General features: G+C 39.9%; 1 protein-coding gene across 3 annotated transcripts in view; it reads left to right on the top strand.

Moving 5' to 3' along the window:
* Positions 1–24,079, top strand: part of CALD1 (caldesmon 1) — a 183,591-nt gene that overhangs the window by 69,522 nt on the left and 89,990 nt on the right. For all 3 annotated transcript variants that reach the window (XM_077770705.1, XM_077770702.1, XM_077770704.1), the window contains one exon: positions 16,786–16,895. In XM_077770705.1, the coding sequence (XP_077626831.1) occupies positions 16,825–16,895 (71 nt within the window). In that variant the 5' untranslated portion in view covers positions 16,786–16,824. The remainder of the gene's footprint in view (positions 1–16,785; positions 16,896–24,079) is intronic.

The raw sequence follows: 24,079 nt of genomic DNA, 5'->3' as shown, positions 1-24,079 counted from the left end.
AGTATATTGAATTGAACAGTCTCCATCTCAGGTGCTATATTAGGGCTACATTAGCAATTCTAGTATTCCTTCATTCTCTCCTATAGATTGGACTATTTTTTATTTTTTATTCAATCCAGTAGACAGTTTGGTGAGTACAATAATGTGTTCACTGATGTAAATTAGGATTTCCAATACTTTTATTTGTTTTGCATTGGCCTCATTTTGGCAAAGAGTCATAACATTTTAAATTTCTCTGCCTTCTCATCCACCTGTCATACTGAATTATGTGGTTGATAGGCAAAACATAACAATGTGCTGGCTATATCTGTAATTCTACAGATACTGCAGACTGCTTCAAAGAATAATTGTACAGCTACTCCCAGTATTCTTTGTTTCCTAAATTCTGGAAGCATTTTTTAAGGGGGACATGATTGTAGTTTCAAAGTAATTGAAAATTAAAAGCAAACTTGAGGTGCTGTGACATTTTGATGGAATGCTTAGAAGAACCCGAGGTGAGAAACCCAAAGTGGATCTGCCATGAAACGAGTGGAGCGAAAGCTGCAGGACCCCTCCCGGGGACATGTCTCTGCCACAATACCTGCTGAACTCTTTACATTTAATATTGTATTCTCTTTCTTTTTAAAATGTTTATTTCTTTATTTTTGAGACAGAGAGAGAGAGAGAGAGAGAGAGAAACAGAGAGGCAGAGAGAGAGGGAGGAGAGAATCCCAAGCAGGCTCCATGCTATCAGTGCAGAGCCCAGTGCAGGACTCAAACCCACGAACCACGATATCATGACCTGAGCTATAATCAAGGGTCAGATGCATAATCAACTGAGCCACCCAGGTGCCCCAGTATCAAAGTAAGGCCTCCCAAATAACCTTCAGATCCCACAAATTTGGCCCTGAGACCGACGCAAACCAATAAAGTTAGATCACTGATCTTCACATCTAAAGCTAATTAAATTTTAAAAAGCAAAGAAATAGTCAAAGTGTGAAGTACTCTGTTTTAGTTTTTAAGACTTTAGAATGAATTCAACTTATTTCCTAAAGCAAACCCCACTTAAATGAAGTAATAAATCAGCTTGCCAAAACACAAATGAACAGATTTATTTTTACTTCATTAATAAACATCAAATATGAGCCTGCCTAATGAAATCCTCTGGACAGGAAACCTCTCCTACTAAGGGGTGTTTGCACAGTCAATCACATGATCATTTCATCTTCAAGATTGTTGCCGCAGTCTACCTTGTATTATCCATTTATGGGTCTTTTGGGATGGAGCTTTGTTCTGTGATTAAAAGCACAGACTCTGGGACACGCCTGCGTGGCTCATTTGATTGAGCGTCTGGCTTCAGCTCAGGTCATGATCTCATGGTTTGTGGGTTCAAGCCTCGTGTCGGGTTCTGTGTTGAGGGCTCAGAGCCTGGAGGCTGCTTTGGATTTTGTGTCTCCCTCTCTCTCTGCCCCTCCCTTGCTCATATTCTGTCTCTCTATCTCAAAAATAAACAAACATTAAAAAAAATTAAAAGCACAGACTCTGGGGCCAGGCTATCTCTACCATTTACTAGTGTGACCTTGGACACATGACTCAGCTTCTCTGGGCCTATCTTTTAATCTATAAAATGGAGACAATATGGATTGTTAGAAAGATTTAAATTTATATTTATAAAGTTCTGAGAACTGTGTGTGGTACATAGTATGTGCTATATAACCACCGGGTAGCTCAGTAAACAAACTTCTCTATGTGGACTCTAGTCTTTTTTTTTTTTTTTTAATATTTTTATTTTATTTCTAGGATAGAGAGAGACAGCGTGAACAGGGGAGGGTCAGAGAGAGAGGGAGACACAGACTCTGAAACAGGCTCCAGGCTCTGAGCTGGCAGTCAGCACAGAGCCCGACGCGGGGCTCGAACCCACGAACCGCGAGATCATGACCTAAGTGAAAGTCAGACGCTTAACCGACTAAGCCACCCAGGCACCCCTATGTGGACTCTAGTCTTGTATGGGTTCATTTGTGGGTTCACTCTTGAGTCACTAATGAATGACTCTATAAATCAGAGGTCACAAAGTGCCAAACCTGCAAACCTGCACATAGACCTGCAAATGTGCTTCTCTTGCCCAGCATGGATTTTGTTTTTAATTTGAATTTGAATGCTCTTAATGCATGCATTCTTCATTTTCCCATAGGCCACCACTCCCCAGATATTTGCCTATTTGCTTCTTCAAAGCATTTGAGTTTGTTATCTCTGGTATAAATGAATGAACACATCACATGCAAAGACTCCTACTGTTAGTGGCAGTTTTATGACTTGAGGGGCCAATAAGCCACTTCCACTCCCTGGGGTCCTACCTGCAAACAGGGTTCTGCTTAGCCTACCTATCCCTATTGCTATATTAGAAGTCACAGAAGGAAAATAAGATAAGTTGAGTAAGTACCTGCGTGAAACATGGTTGTGTACTACCTAATGTTGGAAGATCACTTTCGTTATGGACTGCGTTGACCAAGGCTACATCCATCATGACAAGTGAGGTTGTGCTGGGGTCAGGACTAACTCAGAATCTCCATGTCTTAAACAAGGGTTTAATACTCATGCTTTTTGTCTAACCCTGGATAGGCAGAGGTTTCCAGTTCACCATTTTGTTATCCTTACTTGGGGCCCCCGTCTGACTAGCTACTCTCTTGGAAATATTGCTGGTTACTGTGGTAGAGAGAAAAAGAGATCTCTGAAAGGTCTCACACCACAAATTAAATGGTCTACCCTAGAAGTGACATGACACTTGTGCTCACAACTCAATGGCCAAAACTAGTCACTTGGCCTCATGTGATGACAAGGAAGCCAGCAAGTACAGCTCTATAAAGCAGGGACAGCAGGCAAACTGCGTTCATGTCCATGGCCTGTGGCATTATTTGGGACTTGGATTTTCAGGCCAGAGGTCTTTCAATAAACTCAACTCAGCGAATATTCCCATGCATCTACAAAGGCATAGCAAGCTACTCAGCACTGTGAGCAGATTTCAAAGGCGATCTAGACCCTGACATTGAGCAGCTTCAGACTTGTTCAAGAGAAAGAGTTATAAGATATCTGAGCAACAAAGCCATATAAGATTGATCACCAAAAAGAACAGTACCAACAATACTGCAAAAGTTGAACAAGAAGATGGTTCTGGAATAAAGATAGGACTGAGCTAGACTCTAGAAAGATACATGGACTTGCAGGAGTGGAGGGCACTTCAGGTAATGAGAGCGAGGAAGCAAAGACAAAGGCTCAGGGGCAGCAACAAGGGCTACATTTTTGCAGGACCGAGGGCTGTGGCCCTCGGTGAGTTGTGTTTGCATGTGAGCAATCATGTGATGGGGGCAGTGAAGCCACTTCACAGAGGGCCCCTGACGGGTTCAGAGACTCAGGATGGTGGTGTGTGGGAGGAAGATCATTCTTCCTCACTAACCTCCTCCAAAACCAGGCATTGCACCTCCCAGTCATTAGCCCTCAGCTGCTTATTCCCCGAACAAGGAGTCCTACAGGCCCAACAGCTTTCCAGACCCACAGGCCGTCACTGAATGGAGAGAGCGGTAAACCTAGGGCTGTTTCTGCTTCCAATTGAAGGCATCTTTGATTGCTCCTCCTGCTAACAAAGAATATTCCAAGTTCAAGTGAAATAGCCTCTCATTGCTGGGGTCAGTTCAGCCTCTGCTATGTAACATCTGTTTTTGAAATTCAGCTGAGACCCTGACTTAAACCCATTTAACTTAAAAAGCAGCAAGAGAACATCCTGTTTTCATGAATGTCCAGGGGCTGTGTGTCAACAAATAAAAGGTCTGTTTGGGGTATTCAAAGGGGAAAAGCTGGTTGTGAGATGTTCTGCCACTGGGGTAAATTTATCACGGACTGTTCGTTTCTTGGAATCATGAACCAGAGTTTGAAAAAACAAAGTGGACCAGCTTCATTTCAATCAGCAAATTTTGGCTTAATGGTAGGTGGGAAACATGCTTTTCTTGTCAGAAGCTCACTGAGCTGGATGGTTTCCAGAATGATGCCCTCATTCATGCCTCCTACTTCAGCCATGTGAAGTTACTATCTTAAGTGGGCTGTGTATGTCTATAGATTGTGGCCGACAGTGGCTGATGTATCCTTACTCACACGGGACCTGAGGTGGGAAAGAAGGGGTAAGAATAGTTCACCATCCCTCAAACCTGACTACCTACTTTACTCCTCATCCACTTCTTTAAGAGAGATAAGTAGAGAAAAGCTTGATTTATCAGCACCTGGAAAAGTCAGTGTCTGGCAAAAACAGATGTGTGTGTGTGTGTGTTTGCTTAGTGAATATAAACTCTGGTCTTATAAACTCATGTTCTCTTTATAAATGCATGTCTGTATGTGTATTAATATCATTCCCATTTGAAAAAGCTTTTACCGCCTATGTCCTATTCTAGCCCAAAGAAAAGCATTAGGTCACTTCTGTGCTTCTTTCTTGGAACAGTGTTTTTCCTTTCTAACCCTTATCCCAGTTTGTATTGTCTTTCTTTATTGGTGTCTCCACTCTCAGATTATAAGCCCAGGGAGGGGAGAATAGTTGCATTGACAGCTTACATGCCATACCGAGCAAAGTGATTAATATGTGACTATTACTTCACAATATTTGTTGACTGCTTTTACTGAAGTTTTAATTGTGATGATGGTTGTAGAGCCTTAACGCCTCTTGATTATGTGTAATTTATTCACAGTGAAGAAGACAACAGGGCTTATAATGCAGTCATATGTGCAGAGACCTTTTTGTGTGAGGCCACACTCACACTCATTTGACCCTACACTCTACTGAGGGTCACGGTGGAATGGGTTAGTCTAACCATCTCTATTTTCTCAACTTAAAGTTGTCAGGCCACATCTGCCATTATAGTGGGCCAAGATTAATGTCATAGCACATGGCAATAGTTTAAGATTTTTTTTATCTTAAACAGTTAACTCGTTCCTAGTAGTATTGAATCCATGACTTTAGTTTTATTAGCAATAAATTGTGGCCCACTGAGCTACCTGGTAAAGGCAGTACAAGGATCAGTGGTCAGAAAGATGTTTTCAGTGCCCAGTGGGCATAGGGTTTAATGTGCACATTCATTTGTCTAGTGGTCACTGTAGACCTTTCTATGGTCAAGGAAAACACTTCAGCTTAAGTAGTTTCACTCGCTCCATTTTGTTTTGGCTGCCTGTGTAGATAGACGGGGGTTGAAATGGGAATGATTTGTGTGCTCCAAAGGATCTCAAGAGAAATGCTCATTCGTTTACAGGGGGTGCAATTCTGCAACAGTTTCTTGCTTTGTATACTTGAAAACATTCCCAAAGAAACAAAGTTGGATGCAGAAAAAATAATGGGAGAAAAGAAAAATAATACTCTGAATTCTGAACAATTCTACTTTAATAGGTTGATCTGCCTGCCAGCTGGCCACAGTGTTGACTACTTGTAATATATACTTTTGGTAGGCTGCATGCAGTTCTTGGAACTGTTTATATTAGACGGGAGAAACTTAATTATTCTAAAATTGGCAGGACTTGCTTTGATTACTTAATACAAAATTGCTTAGTCATCTTTATACATAGTGTGGACAGCATTGTTTGAGTGTGAAAAACTGGGAAATGCAAATATACTCCAAAGAGACTTTAGATCAGGTAGAAATACAAGAAGGTATCTTTTTTTTCCCCCAAGATGCGTAGCAGGTGGCTGCCACATGTTTTAATTTGACAAGCTAGGTGCCTGTCGAGTTGAAGTCCTTGATTACAAGCATTTTTCTGTTTTCCTTGTGGATTTTGTCAGAAGTAAAAAGCTGCTGCTGCTGCTTCTTAGATAGTGTTCTACTCCTACATTCTGCAAAATACAGGTTTTCTAGAATCCGCTGTCAGAACAGCTTTCTTGTTCTCAGAAACAAACAAGGGTGTCCTTTCAAGCTGGTTGTTACAAAGAGCCTCCCTGTGACTCTTTTGGTTCAAATACCAGTCTTCCCATACCTGAACTACTGCCTTCTCAATGCAGAATAGAGGTATAGAGCTCCAGCAAAGAAGTGGGGAGGCAAAATGAGTTTCTTCGTGTGTTTTAGAGTTTGAGGTGGTGCCAGAGGTCTCCAGGTTTTCCCAGGAATGCCCGTGGCAACCTCACACTCTTCCTGTGACTTGGGCTGAGGCTCCTGAGGGATGGTGAGAAAAGATAAAAGTCCTATAGCCAATGGATAATGACACCAGGCTTGGGGGGGGGGGGGGGGCGCTCCCAAGCAAGCCTCCAGAAGAGTGCCTTATGTTTCTAATAACAGAGCATACTTAGAGAGCAAAATCAGGCAATACTTTTTTTTTAGACTGATGGAAGCATTTAAATCGGCTCTGAATGTCAGTATTTTCTAATTATGATGGAGGAGTGGCAAGGAATCTCCAAAGGCCTTGGCAATTTGGAGTGTTTCAGCCCAACCCTGATTTCTCTTCTTTTCTTATTCGTCATATGTCTTCTTTATCCCTCTTTCTCTTTGAACGTCCCAGAACTAACCTGTTCCCTCAGTACAAATGCCTAATACCCATCTTTTAAGACAAGGCTCTTTTCCACTAGAGGAAAACAACCATAGCTACAAATCACAATATAAAATAGAGCTCCATAGTGAATCACTACCACCCTCAGGGGAATACTAAAAGCTCAACTGGAGACATGGCCTTTTGATGATGTCTTAGCCAAGTTCCTCTGTTTACCAACCAAATCCAATGAAAGAAATGCCCTAGAAGCCATTCCAGTTCAACAAGTATTCAACCTTGCTGACTATAAAAAAATAGGAGACTATTTGATAGACCCCTCAAATACTGCTTTGAAGGATCACAAAAATGCGTAATAACCTCAAGGAGGTTACAATCTTTAGGAAAGACAGATATGTACTTAGTAATTAAATACACGCTATAGACTAAGTGCTCTAATAGAAATATGAGTATCCATACAAACTCACGTCAGTGAGTAAGCGGTTCAGAGACCCTACAGTCTTATGTTAGTCTTAAGCCTATACTATGAGCCATTTCTTACATGAAGAAAAGTCCAGAAATCTCCAAACAATTGGCGGCGGGGGGGGAAGAAATGCCATCTAAATTATTCATGTGAAAGAAAAGAGGAAGCAGTCTAGGTACTTTTCAATTTATTATTTAACTTCTGTGTAGATTTATATGTTTAAGTTGTGCATCTATAATGTCCGAGAGGCATAATGGATAATGTCCTTGGTTTGGTTTCAAAGCTTTTCATCTTAGATTATAAACTCTTAGAAGATAGCCTCTAACTTGCTTCATAGTTCTAGAACAAAATAAAAGCATTTGAAGATCATGATGAATAAAAGTTAAAAAATTCACTAGGGAATAATTAGTCCCCAATTAATACTATCATGTCCTCCATGTATAAGACTGTTACCACTGCAAAGCACCTCTAGCTCATACCTATGAATTGTCTCCAGCAGTGTAACTGGATTTATATCCTGCCATCTAAACTCTCTCACCTCGCTAGTACCTTGTATCAACAAAGATAGCTGGCTAGGGCTCTCAATCTAGTTTTTGATCACCAAATTGGAAATGTTAGTTGGAAAATCAATCACAAAGAGCAGACTCATGGGTTGCCAATATTTTCATAGCTGAGTAGACCAGAAAGTCCAAAGGGTCATGCATAAGTAAAACTACTGTTGTATAAAATATGATGATCTTTGTGCCTTGTTTACCATCGGTGAAGACTTACGACCTCTCATCTTCTGTTCCAAATAAACCACTCGTGGTCCTTGTTATGCAATTTAAAGTGTGATCTCTCTTCAGACAGTGTCTCAGCTTCTTTTGCCTGTGCTGAGCATTTTACCTACTCAATAGCAAGTGCCCAATGAGATTGTCTGATCCAAAGACCTTCCGCAGAAGAACAGAGAGGTTACTCCAAGAGTATTAAAAGAACACACCCAGGGGCGCCTGGGTGGCTTAGTCGGTTAAGCGTCCGACTTTCGCTTAGGTCATGATCTAATTGACTGTGGNCCCTGCTCACACTGTCTCTCTCTCTCTCTCTCCTAGAAATAAATAAAACCTTAAAAAAAAAAAACTTAAAAAAAAAAACACACCCAGGCTTCCAGAAGCTGACCTGTACCACACCCCGCATACTATTCCATCTTTTCTCTGAGATTGTAAGGTCTTTCAAGTCCAAGATCATGTCTTGCACACTGTAAGTGGGGCTCTCCAACAGAACTTTCTGTGGTATTGAAGATGCTCTCTGGATTGTCTTATATGGTAGCCACTGGGTATGTGCAGCCACAGAGTACTGGAAACAGGGCTAGTGAAGCTGAAAAACAGAATTCCTAATTTTCTTTCATTTTTTTAACAATCACAGAAATTCTTATGTTTATTTTATTTATTTTTTTAAGTTTGTTTATTTCTTTAAGGTGTGGGAGGGGCAGAGAGAGAGGGAGAGAGAATCCCAAGCAGGCTCCAAGCATGAACCTGTGAGATCATGACCTGAGCTGAAATTAAGAGCTGGACGCTTAACTGACTAAGCCATCCAGGTGCCCCTTAATTTTATTTAATTTTAACTAATTTATATTTACATTGCTTCATGTGACTAGTGGCTACTATTACGGACAGCACAGCTTTAAAATCTTAAAAACTATATTTCACTACAGCCCTAAATAGATGGTCATTTCACCTCTACCTGACTCTTCAGTAATAGGGGTTCACACTTTCTCAACAGCCCTACCTATTGCTGGAGAGTTCTCTTGGGGCAAGGACCCCACCCTTATACATCAGAATTAGCTTAGGTTATCACCTTTACACATTTCTTTTAGCAAAGCTATGCATTTTGTGTTTTCACACAGACATGGTGGGTAGAGAATTTCCATCTTTGCATCAGCATTCACACCTATGCCTTTTACTTCTCTCTAGGGACCAAGAGCAGAAGTAGCCACATGCCTGTTCTGATTTGGTATTAACCTGTGTCTTTCAGTATAGTTCTTCTCGAGTTTGCCAAAGAAAAGTATTTTAAACCCTAAGAAAAAAAGGGCACAGAAGTAATTGTGTTTCAAATTTTCTCTTCTCCTCACTCTTCTCATTCTTCTCAGAATGGTGTAGAGATTATTTTAAACGGCAGTGCTGGTTTTCCACTGATTGGGTGTGGGTCCAGAAGCTGGTGCCAAAGTTCTATACGTCTCAGTCTTCTTTCTTTATAATGATATAAACCCCTTTTCTTACCTAAGGCTCAACCAATGATTGCCATATAGTTTGAACAGTCTGAAGTGCTCCAAATACAGTGGTAGTGTTTGTGATAACACTTTAAAATATACCCTAAAATCCTTAAATGTGTTGTCTTCCCAAGCATTGGAGTCAGTGCATATAAACAGCAGCACTTCATCAATCTGAAATGCCCAAACTGCCCATTCCTGCTAAGGTGAAAAGAGGCCACTCTCTTTCACAGAAGACATTGATTTTAGTTATGTTAGGCCTGTCAGTGTTTTGCAAATGGAGAAATACAAATAGAGGAAAAGTAATGATAAAAGACTGAGGAGGAATGAAGAGAAAAAACAGGTCATAACCTGTTAGCCTGCTCTTAGTACAGCTCTGTGTTCTGGATTCCACTGATTAGAGAAAAGAAACCACTTGAGAAGGCAGAGCTCCTCAGGTTGATCCCATTCATTCTTATTTCTGTATTGCCGATCTTGACAAATGTGCCTGGGTGATTGCATGTATTTTTTTTCTTAAGTAGCACAGATTTTTGGAACAAGATGGGGAAGGTTGAGCTAAAGTTAAGTCCAAACTGTATGTTACAATCCATGTGTTTATTTGGTTTTTGAGTCCCAAATGAACCATTCTGTTCGGAAAAGAGCAAAGCAGGTTGATAAATTGAATTTTTTTAAAAAGGGCAAAAGTTCATTTTCTGCAGTCAGACAGAAAACACTGCCAGATTTACTGTGTAACTACTGCAAATGTGGGTTTATATAACTTTTGAGATTCATATATAGTCTATTACCAAAATCTTTAATTCACTTTGTAAACACTGATCAGTCAATAAAATTCAGAGATGAATCAGGTTGAGTTACATTTTCCATACTCAGAATGGTAAAATGTAAAATAAAAATCCAATGGTTCAAATCAGCTACAATTCCTGAGTGCTTACCATGTCCAATTGGAAAGAAATTTTTTATACAATGGTTATCTGTTCATTATTGGCCTTAAGAATGAAAATATATAGAAAATAAAGTAGCAATAAAATATTTAAATACTAGTTAGAACAGGGACACCCGGGTGGCCCAGTGGGTTTATCATCTGACTTCAGCTCAGATCACGATCTCATGGTTCGTGAGCTCAAGCCACATGTTGGGCTGACCGCTGACCGTGTGGAGCCTACTTCAGATCTTCTGTCCCTCTCTCTCTCTATCCCTCTTCCCCTCAAAAATAAATAAACATTTAAAAAATTTAAATACTAGTTAGAACAATTGAGCTGTGGCAAGGCAGTACATTATTAATTACCAAAATGAATGATAGGTGTTCAGGCAGGGATATATCACTTCAAAGCTAGAGTCCTCAGGAAAACCATCATAAAAAAGTGAAATTTGAGCCAGGAATTCATGACTGAATAGAATATGGACAATGAAAAGGATAGAGGAACTCATTCTAGATGGATGTGATGTAAGAATTAAAAGTGCAGAGGTAGAAAATTGAATGACGTGTTTGAGAAGCAATACAATATTTTTATCTAGGATGTCATGGGGTGATGTGCTTGAAAGGAAGGTTAATGCTTTCTAAATTATAAAACTAGCAAAGAATGTACTTATATATTATTTAGACCTGGAAAGGAGGAAACATGGATGTTTGATACATGTTTGATACATGCATGTTTGATACATCCATCTTTGCTAGATTGGAGAGCAGGTATGGAACCATAGTATTATATAGAGCAGGATGAAACCTTGGACATCATCTAGTCCAAGGACCTCATTTCACAGAAAGGATTAGTCCAGGTTCCTAAGTCTGAGTTCAGATCACTGTTTGCCAAGGGTTTGTTGAGAAGGACAATTGAAGGATTGAAGGTAGTGAAGATAATTTGAAGAGCAGAGCTGACAAATCTGCTGGACTATATTATACCCAGAAATTGCCCCAGTACGTGAAGGATCACTGAGCCACAGTGATCACCCAGCTGAAGTTAACCAAACTCTCATAGACAAAGCATGCCTCCTGACTTTCTCCCTCAAAGCCCTGAACCTTGAGAACAAAAGATAGAAAACAGATCACAGTTGTGATTCAAAGTTGAAGATGGGTATGATATACCTGGTAGAAGTTTAAAAAAGCAAGGAAGTCTAAAATATAAGGTCCAGGATGACAGGGACCTTTTTTTATCTTGTTCATTGTTGTATCCCGAGTACATATATAGAACACCACAGTAAATGCTCAGTAAATGTATATTGCATCTTGATGGTATAAATGTGGGGGTTTTGTGTGTGCGGGGGTGGGGGGTGCTTCCCTGAATTTTTTGACCATGATGTTTATAGTGGGTAAATAATGATGACTAGTCAAAAAGGATCTAATAATTGTTAAGAGTGTTGAAAGACTAGGGTTCCTTGTAATAAAAGAGGAATAGTTTATGTTGAGGATGGGGGAATAGTGGTCAGAAGAGGGAGGTATGTAATAAAGAAGGTGCAATGCAAGCGAAGAAATTCTAACATCATAAAGAAAAGTATACAGTGATGCTGTCCAGAATCTGAGCATCCTGGTATATGAATCTTACAAAGAAGTAACAATAAAATAATAGAGGCTTAATTAATATTTGCAAGGTTTAATTTAATTGATATTTCTGAGACATGATAATTCTATTATTTAAGCCAAAGGAACATACAATTGAAGAGGTATGGGTAGCTTTTTAAAAAAATGTTTATTTATTTTTGAGAGAGAGACAGAATGCAAGTTGGGGGGCGCAGGGCAGAGAGAGAGAAGGAGACACAGAATCAGAAGCAGGCTCCAGGCTCTGAGCTTTAGCACAGAGCCTGATGCAGGGCTTGAACCCACGAGTTACAAGATCATAACCTGAGCTATAGTTGGACACTTAACCGACTGAGCTATCCATTCAGGCACCTTGGCATGGGTTAACTTTGAGGATCCCTTCTTATCTCAGTTTAATTTGCTCCAGTAGTCTTCTCAGAACTTTCCTGGAGTGTTCTCACTTACTTCCTGAGAGGGAAAACAATTCCTAGAGGTAAATAGTGGATTAGTCCAAGAATATTATAGTGCTTAAGAGTACACACTTTGAAATTCTGTAAAATGGGGATTTTCATAGCTACTTCACAGGTTTATTATGTGGATCAAATAATTTAACATATTTTTTTAATGTTTTATTTATTTCTAGGAGAGAGAGAGAGAGAGACAGCGTGAGCAGGGGAGGGTCAGAGAGAGAGGGAGTCACAGACTGAAACAGGCTCCAGGCTCTGAGCTGGCAGTCAGCACAGAGCCCGACGCGGGGCTCGAACCCACGAACCGCGAGATCATGACCTAAGCGAAAGTCGGACGCTTAACCGACTAAGCCACCCAGGCGCCCCCCAAATTTAACATATTTTTAAATAGCCCAGCAGAGCTATCAAGCCACAAAAAGACATGGAGGATACTTAAATGCGTATTGCTGAGTGAAAGAAACCCATCTAAAAAGGCTATATACTGTATTATTTCAACTATATGACATTTTTGAAAAGGCAAAGTTATTGCAGAAATAGTAAAAGGTTCAGTGGTCGCCAATGGAGTAGGAGAGGGAGGGAGGGAGAGAAGGGTGAAGAGATGGAGTATAGGGATTGTTTAGGGCAGGGAAACTATTCTGATACTATAAGGTTGACACGTGATACTATGCACCTGGCAAAGCTCAGAGTGCACAACACAAGTGTGAAACTTAATGTAATCTGCGGACTGTAGTTAATAATAATGTATTGGTTTGTCAGTTGTAACAAATGTACCCCACCACTGCAAGATGTTCATTAGGCTGCATTAGTACCACAAACTGAGGGGCTTAGAACCACAGAAACATTGTCTCACAGTTCTGGAAGCTAGCAGTCCAAAATGAAGGTGTCAGAAGAGCTTCCTCTGAAGACCCTGAAGGAAAGATCTGTTCAGTCTCTCTCTCCCAGCTCTGGTAGCCTTAGGTATTCCTTGGCCTCCACCTTCTTACCGCTTTCTCCCTGTGACTCCACATTATCTTCTACTTGTGTGTGTCTGTTCCTATGTCCAGATTTCCCCTTTGTATGGGAGCACCAGCCATCTTAGATTAGGGCCCTCTCTAACAACCTCAGCTTGACTTGACTACAGATACAAAGGCGCTATTTCCAAATAAGGAGGTCACATTCTGAGGGGTCAGGTCTTCAATACGGTTTTTGCAGGATGAGTACACAACTCCGTACAAACGGAGAAGAAACTGGGCAGGGATGGAAGAAAGGGAATATCTGGGAACTCTGCCCTTTCTATTCATTTTGTCTTTAAACTTGAAACTGCTCTGCAAAGATGACAGCCATTGATTTAAAAAAGAAACAGTAAGAGAAAAATAACCCAACACTTAGTACATATTTGATAAATGTTAGGTACTTTTGGAAGCTGCATTAACTTATCCAGTGTCCCTGACACAATAGATTTTATTCTTGACATGTTCCAAGACCAGTAGCAGCATTACCAGAAGATGCCAAGGACTTTCCACACCCCTTCACTGTTCATTCTGTGCTGATTCGTGGGGAGGTAGGACTTAGCTTTCTCTGTGGCTTCTCCCCCTAATAACTGAGGAGCAGATTAGAAAGCTATCTACTCATATTGCACATATCTCCTGCCCTTCACTGGATTTCATGGTGTCATTATCAAAAAGGAAGGGCTACATGGTAACTAATTAGGAATCTGTAACACTGACTTATTACTTAATTATACCAGCATAGATATGCCGTGTTTTATGAAAATCTTGGATTTGGGAGCCCATATTGAAAAGACAGATGTGTCAGTAGGTGATGATTCATCTGCCTTTGTAAAGTGCTTTCCCCGTTCACACAGAAGTCATGTCAGAATTCTTTCCATAGCATGACCATGACCATCCCCCCGCCCCACAATACCAAAGTTGAGATTCTTCATAAAGCTTTCAAGAACCCATCTGTCACTTTCATAGGTACATACCTCCCTTAACCTACATTTTTTCAGACTAACCTCCTTTTGGGACCCTGTAGAGCTCCATGGTTTCTAGAATCTCTTTGCCTTGACATTTCATCACTTCACTGGTTGAGAGTTTGTTTCCTAACTGATGTTGCTGGAAAGGTTTCAACATTGATTTGGGGGAGGGGAGGAAAGGAGAGATTAGGAGCTGGGAACATGAAAGCTGCTGCACCCCTTACAGTCCCACCCAGACGTGGCTCCCCATAATAGGACAGGGGCAGAGTTCAGAGGAGCCCTGTGGCACAAGACTGTGACGACTGAGGAGGATTTCAGCCCCATCCTGGTGGGAGGCCACCTGAGGACCATTTCCATAAACATACACACCTTCCTTCCCCTGCGCAGCCTCATACACTCCCAGGAGAGGGTCCTACCACACGGCACACAGATGTGCATTCTCCTCTCCCTCAGATACACTCTCCACAAACTCATTCAAATGAGTAAGTAAGTGGATAGATGGGCTTTTCTGTGGTCGGGAAAGAAAATAAGGGCCCAAGTAAGTAATAAAAGGTGAGGAGTAGGTGGAGAGAATGGGTAGCAGAAAAAGAATTTACGTGGAGAGAGAGCCAGGAAGAATGGTCAGCCAAAGCGACCGCATGCTCTCAGTCTGGTCCACTTGCCTGTGAATGTTCCAGACATCTTAGGCTCTGCCCACCGGGTGCCTCTGCAGCCTGCTTGGGGATATTTACATCGCTGCTTATTAGCACCTCCACCAGAGGTGTAGGCTAAGGAACTCAGCCCGCTGTTACTAAAACACAGCCAGCATGACAGCGTAGCTTGGAGCTGAGGCTTTAGAGGATGCTTTTCAAGCTACTTGGATAAATTAAGGAAAGTGAAATTGTTTACTTACAGACATACTTCCTTCTCCCAGTTCTGTCTGCTGCTGCTGTAGTTATTTGCAAAGTGGTTCATACACAACAGAAGCCTATACTGAAGAAAGGGATGAGAAGAGTTTACTGTCTCACTGCACTAGCATCTGGGTAACCAAAGTTTGATCCCACCGGCCACAGGGCTGTGCTCACCCCGCGTGGTCCTCAGAATAGGAGCCCACCTCCGAGTGGAAAAGCCCCAGATGACCTCTCAGTGGTGTTCAAATCACTTTTTTTTTCATTCTGATAACTATGGAAAGATCAAGACAGAAAACGTACAGAAACTTGTGATTGATGAAAGAGTAAAGGAAAATGGATTTTTTTCTTCATAACTAGCAAAGTACTTAGAAAGTGCTTTTGGTAAGAGTAAGATAGAAAAACACCTTAAAATTTTTTAACTCCCAATAAACACCAAAATTGGAGTTTCTAAAAGATTTATATGCAGTATAAGTAATACCCTAAGGGATAAAAAGGGGGGAAATGCAAACATTGTGTAGTTTTGTTTTTGTTGACAGAGACTTTATTTTTGTTTTTGTGTTTTTTAAGGGGGATATGCTTGAAAATAAAAAAAAAATCTGACAACTTATTTGAGGTTTCTGAACTTGGCTTCAAAATCTCAGTTTTGCTTCTTGGCCCCACAAACAAAGATGCCATTAGGTGATGGCTTTAGGCTTTGCACGGCTCCTTATTTTCCTACGCAGGGCAAACTGCTTGTCTCACATGCACAGAAAGGGCTGGAAAATATTTTTTGTGATCTGAGTGCAGCGGAGAGTCTAGGATTGCAGAGGAAGTGGAGGCCTCCCGCTCCACACAGGAAACAATCTTCAAGCAGGCCTTAAATGCCAGATTCCAGGCCGAGTTTAACTAACCACTGACAGCTCTGTAAACAAAGCAAAGACAAAAAGAGCCCGCTTCCCCTTTTCTGGTAGTCATTTTGGGTTTGGGGGCTGCAGGGGAATTCTGGAATCCTTGGCTTCATGGCACAGAAGTGCAAGGGAAGCGGGCTCCTCAGCTGAAGAGCTGGAAAGGGAAGATCTTTCTGGGACCCAAACCATCACGGAGGAGGTAGGAAAGGATAAAATGGTTGTGTTACAAAGAGCCGGGACTTATGAGCTCTGAAAACAGCTCAATCATATGTAACTGCTTTTAGAAATGTTGCTGACTTATGCTTATTCATGGTATTATTGCTGTGTGTTTTTTTTTAATCATCCTGATATTAATATTCTTTCAGAACATGCAAATTATGCCTTGATGCTTGTATTATTTTATTTCTTTTATCTCTTTTTTACTTTTACTTTTCTCTTGATTCCTACATATTCCTTTTGGGGCCACTTTTCTTTTTTTCTCTTTTTCTCTCTCTTTGTTCACTTTTTCATAACTTTTGTCTGGGGCTCAGCAAGTTATAAACAACAAAATCATTCAGCAGCCGTGAAGTGATCCCACCAATATTTCAAATCTTCAGAATCCCTGTCTCCTGAGGTTTTTATTTTCATTTTTTTAAACTGTAATCCTGGGATCTTACTTATTTGTCTCTAATAGTTTCATGAATGAGACTGAATTTAGTGCATGAAAGACTCAGTTCAGGAGTCAGAAATTGGTCACAGGCTACCTTGCCAGCCTTCTAAGGTGTTTTTCTTAAGAGTGAAGAAGAAAGGAGAGTATGAAAAATAGAGGGGNAAAAGGCTAACATGTTTCATGGGAAATGATACTTTGATTCATCTTTGATATCGGCCTACCTCCTCTCTGTTAGGTCCAGATTCTCTGGTCTCCCTAGACCTGAAGCCACACCATGGATGATTTTGAACGTCGCAGAGAACTCAGGAGGCAAAAGCGGGAAGAGATGCGGCTCGAAGCAGAAAGGTAAGGATCTAGGTTGAACAGTACTTATATTCTGTTACTTACAATGCTGGTTTCAGGCTTTAAAGATTATCCCGCTGAAGAGCCAAATATACTGCACACTAAACCTTTTGCGAAAGTTGTGATGGAAAATTTTCCTGTTATGACTCTCAATTATGCATAAAAAAAATAACACCAACATCAAGGGAAAGAGATTCTAAGAGAATCAACTAGTCACATTATTCAGAGCCTTTCTTGGTGGAATTTTTAAATGACAAAGGCAATGTGTGGATAAAAGTTTTAAAAAGCAGTTATAATATTGAAAGGACAGGAAAAATGACAAATGCTGACAATTGCAACCAACTAGGAAATGGGGGCTTTAGACTTAAAAATACAAAGCTAAGTCCCAGGTGGATCTTGTTACAGATTTTTATTCTTATTAGAAAAGTAGCCAAATCCAGTAATCCATGTGTTATAGGTTAATAGTTAATGGAGTTTGTTACTGTGGAGATTCTGAGTCTAGTTGGAAGCTGTCATGTTGTGTGAGGCCTCTGTCGTGGTGACTTTAAGGGCAGGTTGGGGCATAGGGAGCATGGGGCATAAATGGATATTGTAAAATTTTAGACCTCAGAGCAAAGGACAGTGGCATTTAATGTGGCTTAAATCAGATGGAGTAGGCATTGACAGGAAGAAAAGTGTTAAATGTTCTTACAGTTAAATCAATTTTGCCTTGCACAAATTCCAATGCAGAGATGAAAAGATGGTGATGAGGTGATCCCTTAGTGATCCTGCAGTAGAAGATGGGAAAGTTACACCTATAACAAAAGTATTGGGGGTCATAGGCTCTATGTATGCATGTGGAGAACACAAAAGAAGGTAAAATTACTGCTTTTGATCAACTTGGTCAGAGTAGGCTGTCATTGATGGAATGTCTGTGTCTATATATATGGCACCATGAATGGTACCTGGGCTCCGTGCATTCAATTCCCTGCTTTTAGCCACTAATGAGCTGTGTAGCCATGAGCAAGTGACTTCCCTCTAAGCCACAGTTGTCTTATTTGTAAAGTAGGTATAATGTCTGCAGAACTTGTGTGGTTGTTGTGGAGATTATTGAACTTCACAAATGGCCTACTTGGTACCTGGCACATAGCAGACTTCCATAAATGGTAGTAGTCATTGTTGTTTTTGTTTCTTAACCATGATCATTGGCTAAGCAAGTAAGAAACAGCAATGTGTAGCCAGATAGCCAGAACTAACCATCAATGCCAAGGAAAGGCAGTCATCATCCTGTGATGAAACTAGTCTGAAAAAGCTCCTTGGAAGTAGTAGTCCATGAAGGATGCCGTAATAGTATGGAGAGCAAATGGAGAGCCATCTTGGTGAGAGAATGACAACAGGAAAAGCCCAGAGGTGGAAATAAGAATCCTGGTGTAAGAGACGTATTGATTGCTTAATGAGGAATGAGCTGGATGTGCACATCTTGGGTGTTCCTATTTCCCATGCAGGGCAATAAAGACTTATCAGGGGATGCTGTATATGAAGAGATACATTGGAGAAAGGGATCTACAATGCACTGGAGTGTGGGAAGAGTTAGTATTGAACATATGGTAATGAAGCCCTGAATTGGGGCAGCAAATATGGAAATGAGGATCAAATGTGAAAGTCTTTCTAGAGGGAAAATAAGCAGACCTTTCAGGAGTGGGAGAAACTCAAAGATAATTCCAAAGAACTTAAGTCTGCAGAGCTGGGAATCTCCTGCAGTGTTCTAAAATGGGGAAACTTCTTTCATTCTTGGGTATACATGGTGGGGAGTGGGTATTTAATTTCAGGTAGAAACCACATCAAATGGAGATTCCCTCTAGGTATTTGGAGATAGAAATGTTCTTTCTTCAGAAAGGGAAAGAAATTATTATTAGAGAATAAGTTTGGGCACACTCAGTATAGAGCTGGTAATATAAAAGCTGAAGGTGGACGGTTGTGATAGTGTAAAGAAACCAAGTGTAAGGTCATGAAGACATAATAGAAACCATCGGAGGAGACAAAAACTTCAGGGAAATGGGGAGAATGAGAGAGAGCATCCCTGTGGAGTGGACATTACAACCTTCCAGGCAGTGTCCAGGCCCAGTGGGATATACTTCCTCCTCTTTCTAGTGATGTGTTATATAGCCTCAGGTTCAACTGCAAGTCAATGAGATATCTTTACCTGACAAATATTTATTAAAGCACCAGCCAAATTTAAGGGTCTGTGCTAGGGACAGGGCAAGCAACGGTGAGATACAAATAGACATAGCTTCTGCCTTTAAGTCCCTCACGTCATGCTAGGAAACAAAAAAAAAGTATAGCAAGGTCACAAAACAGACCAAGCCAGAGTATGGGGCTAGAGGAACTCAGGAATGAGGACAGTTAATTGAGCATCAGGCTAAATCAGTATCTGCAATGTCTTTGCTTTCCAGGTGAATAAGGAGGTGGGGAATCAATGTGAAGGGAACAGAGCTACTGAATTGCTGTGGCTAGAGCCATACTGTAATTACAGTGAATAAAGTCTTTCTTTACAACCAGAATTTTGCTTAAGAACATTGACACAGCCTCCATGGTTCATTCCTTCCAGTTTTCTGTTTTGTGTGGAAGAATATGTCTTCCTTTAAAATAAATCATACTTGACATTAAATCATAAAGTACTCAGTGAAGCTTAGTTAGGTACCCTTAACACTGTACAATGAATTTACACAGATTTATCCTACTCTTTTAAATTTACATTTCTGTCAGTGTTACTTTTTTTAGGATATTATGTTCTATCTGATTTCCTTTTCTTCCTTTCTTTTCTTTCTTTCTTCCTTTCTTCCTTCCTTTCTTCCTTTCTTTCTTTCTTTCTTTCTTTCTTTCTTTCTTTCTTTCTTTCTTTCTTTCTTTCTTTCTTTTTTTGAAAAGTACTCAAGGACCTCCTTAAATTCAGACTGTTACCTTTTAATGTTTCAAGATGAACCTTCTAGTTCTGTTATTCTGGGGTGTGTTAAGTAAGTCCATGCTCACTCTTTAGGATTTTGTAAAATATGATCATTTATGGGAAAGGGAAGGTCAGGTTTTATGGTCCAGCCAACTTTGATGGTAAAATTCAGGGTGTGTACAGGAAACAGATGGCCAGAACCAGAAATCAAGCGCCATCTAAACCTGTGATTTTGATCTGAAGATAAAGGATATAGAAGACCCTGGGCAAATCCCTCTTCCTTTGTCTTTAGACGTTGGCTTCCTCATCTGTAGCTGGAGTCAGTGTTTTCTCTGGGGAATTAGTGGTTGTTTTTACTTTCTTTTGTCTTTGGAATTGTCTTAACATTTTTATAATAGTCATATATTTATGTAAAACAATAAGACATTTTCCATTTTGGAAATGTAAATATGATTCTGTGGCCTTACCCATAAAACCTGGGGACAGACTGGAGAAGACCTAACTTTCCTTTGGATTTAGGGAACTAAAAGAAAAAACTCAATCCAAATCAGGAGTGCCGGTGAAGTAAATTAGCAAAAATAGAGTGGCCCCAAGGCTCAGAGCTACAGATTCATTCATTCACACCTTTAACAAATTTTAATTGGGCATCTACTCTGTTCCAAGCCCTATTTTGGGCCCTGAGGATAGACCAACAGAATGACAGAGTTGGGAAAAGTGTGTTTAATACTTTTCAACCTGTACAAAACCAAGTGATGATCAAGAAACTACATATTTATATCTTTAAGTATAATGTGTACACTGATATTCGCTGATACTTACTTACTGCATACCCCTGCAGCCAGTGTGGTGGAAGGGACAACAGAGAGAAGAGAAAGTTTTGTTGATATCCACTTCTTACACACAGAGGCTTTCCGAATAAAAAATACCCTGTTATTTCAATTCGTTGTTATTGAGCTTGACTAGCAGGTGCAGTTCTACTTTGCAGTGACAAATAACTTACAACTCGTACTCTCACCAGATGTTATAACCACAAATTAAAACAAGCCAGATTCTTCCACATTTCATTCGTCAGAATAAATTTAAAAGATTATTTTAAAAGCTAACCCTTGTGCCATGCTGGCTTTCAAGGGTTTGGGGACTGGCACGTACTCATTGTATCACAGCTGCCCCGAGACTGTCGTTTACCTCCCTCCCTCATTCTGCAGCTTCTAACAGAGTCCATTTCAAATCATCTGGCTTCTCATAACCATAACCTAGACTGTGACCCTAGTTCATCAAAAACTTCTTTCCCTTCTTTTCCTGCCCTCAGCCTGTGCATTTTTCTGTTATTCACCTTGTGCTTGTCCTTCATTTGGCTGTCACTCTTGAGTCCTTACGATGCGGTCTTTAGGTTTGGTAAAAGGAGATACTTCATTTGGTCATCAAAAAAAATGTATCGACTGTCTATAAAGTGCAAGATACTATACTGAATCATAGGGCAGTCCTGGAAGTGCCCCAACAATCACAAAGCTCATGTCCCAGGTGGATTAGTAACTTGAGAGCAATCTTGACCAAAAAGGAGAGAACAAATTCCAATAGAATAAAATTGAGCAAGTAACCAGTGAAAATTCTAAAGGCATTGTTTCTAAGTGAAAGATACTACTTGTACACATCTCAAATTAAACTGTATTTTTAAATCAGTTACCTATTTGAACAAATACTTCATTTTGCTCTTTATTATTCTTCACCTATATTATGAGAATAAAATATGAGTGGGTCTATTCTACTTCGCTTTCTGTATCTTTTACTTCAGTATTTCTCTGCCTTTATCTATTTCTGAGAGCATCTTAATACATTTTCCCCTGGTCTAAATGTATCTTCATTAACACTTGATTCCTTTGTCTCCATTTCACCTCCCATCTGTGTACTAATCCATTTTACACTGGATTATTTATGCAGGTGCTTTTGTATCATCAGGGAATACATACATTTCATGAGAGAAAATGTAGGGGAAGAGGAAATATTTTCACAAGGGTCAAATCCTGTTCTCTTCCTATTCAAGTAGAAAGTAGAAGTAGAAAAATATGCTAGGCCTTTTACATGTATCTGGCAAAGATGGACTGGTCACAGCACCAGCAGTAGGTATGTCTGTCTGAATAGAACATGTATGTTCTACATAAGTAAAGAAACATAAGAAGATACCGACAGTGAGAGACAGTATTGCTTAGCAGTCAAGGGCATTGGCTGTGCTGTCAAATCCCAGGTCTGCCACTTATTAGCTACATGACTTTGAAAATTATTCAATATTTCTAACCTTGTTTTCTATTAAATGGGGATAATAACAGTATTCACCTCATAGAGCTTTTATGGGGAAACAAAGGGATACTACATGAAAGTATTAACATAGTACTAATCATCTGGGGTTTATTACATAATCATTTATTGAATTATTATCTCTGTCTATTGAGTGTTACTCAATAAACATCACTATTCATTATGACTATAGTTTTCTAATTTGATTCTTTATAACACACAAAGAAATGAAGACATACTTTACATTTACCATAAAACAAAATAAAAAATATGAAGGTTTTCTTTCTATACTTCTCATGGGCTACAAGAACCTTAGGCAAGATAAAGAGCAGGAATGTTACTTAGTGAAGAGTTTTGAGTGGATGTGATTGGTAACAAGGTCTGAGGAAGGACTGTGCTATCTCAGTCAGAAGAATCAATACTGATTCAGGCTGAGCTCTTCCTTTTCATGTGGCCAAAAGGATTTTGAGTTTGGGTTGTATCTGCTGAGAAACCTACAGTGATGTTCTCTCCACGAGGAGATCTTCAGTCAGATGCACTTTTGCCAGCGCTGGGCTTGTTCTCACAACAAGCCACTCTCCCACTTTTCAAGACGTGAACTCATTACATTCCCGGCTCATGCTGTCCACATCCAACATGAGTTTCTCTTTCTGATCAGAAGAAAGGCCCTTATTGTTGAGTGGCGTTATCAGATTCCGAGGCTCATAGACATAAATAAAAGGAATGAAAACACGCCTGCTGTTGTCATCGTTCATACATTTTTATGAGCCTCTGAAATACGCTGATGATTAGACATTTGAAAGTAAATATTTTCACTATGGTAGAAAAACAAACAGTTTTTAAAAATCCACCACATCTAAGTAGCTCCCTCCCAGAACTCTGTCACTAAAACGTTTTTACAGGAGTTAATAGTGTGGCCAATCAATGGTTATACAACACACATACACAAAGACACTCTTATTTAAACACTTGGCATTGTGACCTTGAAATTTTAAATCAAAATCTTCAAAATGCAATTTTTGGTTATTCTGTAATCAGACAGTTATTTCTCATTAGGATGTTAAATAAAAAATTCCTTTCGAAACGTCTAAATTATTAAAGTAGCTAATTTGCTCAAAATTCTCCTTCAGTTCCCTCAGAAAATCTGTCATTCCAAGGAGTAGAACAAGTGTTAGGATTTGTGTCTACATTTCTGCTTTAAGTTAGAAGGCTCTTTTCAAGTCATTTGCTTAGAAGAGATTTTAAACTACTTCTGCAAGGTTTTTATATTTAATTTGACATTGTTTCGGATGAGCCCGACTTGAATGTAGGGCCTGGACAAAATGAGATAGATAATTTTCACCGAAGAAATCTTTCCTTACTTATTTGTGTCCAGCCACGTGAAGAATCAAAATATATATGCATATTCTTATTCTCCCCCTCTTGTTCTCTCTCATTCTAAATAGACATGATTTATTCCTTTATTAAGTTGTAAATAGTCAAATTATAAATGATAAAGATGGCATCCTTGGACCAGTTTCCACTAACCAAACAGTTCTTTGCTGCTCAAAGTATCCCACTTTAAGGTGACCAGTGGAGCAGCAAGAGTCTAGGATCTACCCAACATGACAGTCGTTCAGTAGAAATTGAAAATCTAGGAACACCTGGGTGGCTCACTTGGTTAAGTGTCCAACTCTTATCTTGGCTCAGGTCATGATCTCACGGTTCATGAGTTCAAGCCCCGCATCAGGCTCTGCACTGACAGTGTGGTGTCTGCTTGGGATTCTCTCTCTCTCTCTCTCTCTCTCTTTCTCTCTCAAAAATAAATAAATAAATAAATACCTTAAAAATCACCTACTCTAGCCATTTCCAATTTATCAGTGGTGTCTTTTATTTAAGGCATTACATATGTAAAACATAACTCAGAATTTTACCTGAAAAGTTCAGTTCAGCAAAAATAGTTCTCAGGTGGGAAAGAGGATCAGCCAAATTT

Source organism: Crocuta crocuta, unplaced genomic scaffold, assembly GCF_008692635.1.
Source record: "Crocuta crocuta isolate KB4526 unplaced genomic scaffold, BGI_CrCroc_1.0 scaffold266, whole genome shotgun sequence".
Classification (NCBI taxonomy): domain Eukaryota; kingdom Metazoa; phylum Chordata; class Mammalia; order Carnivora; family Hyaenidae; genus Crocuta; species Crocuta crocuta.
Note: the sequence above shows the minus strand (reverse complement) of the source record. Positions and strands in the feature narration are given on the sequence as shown.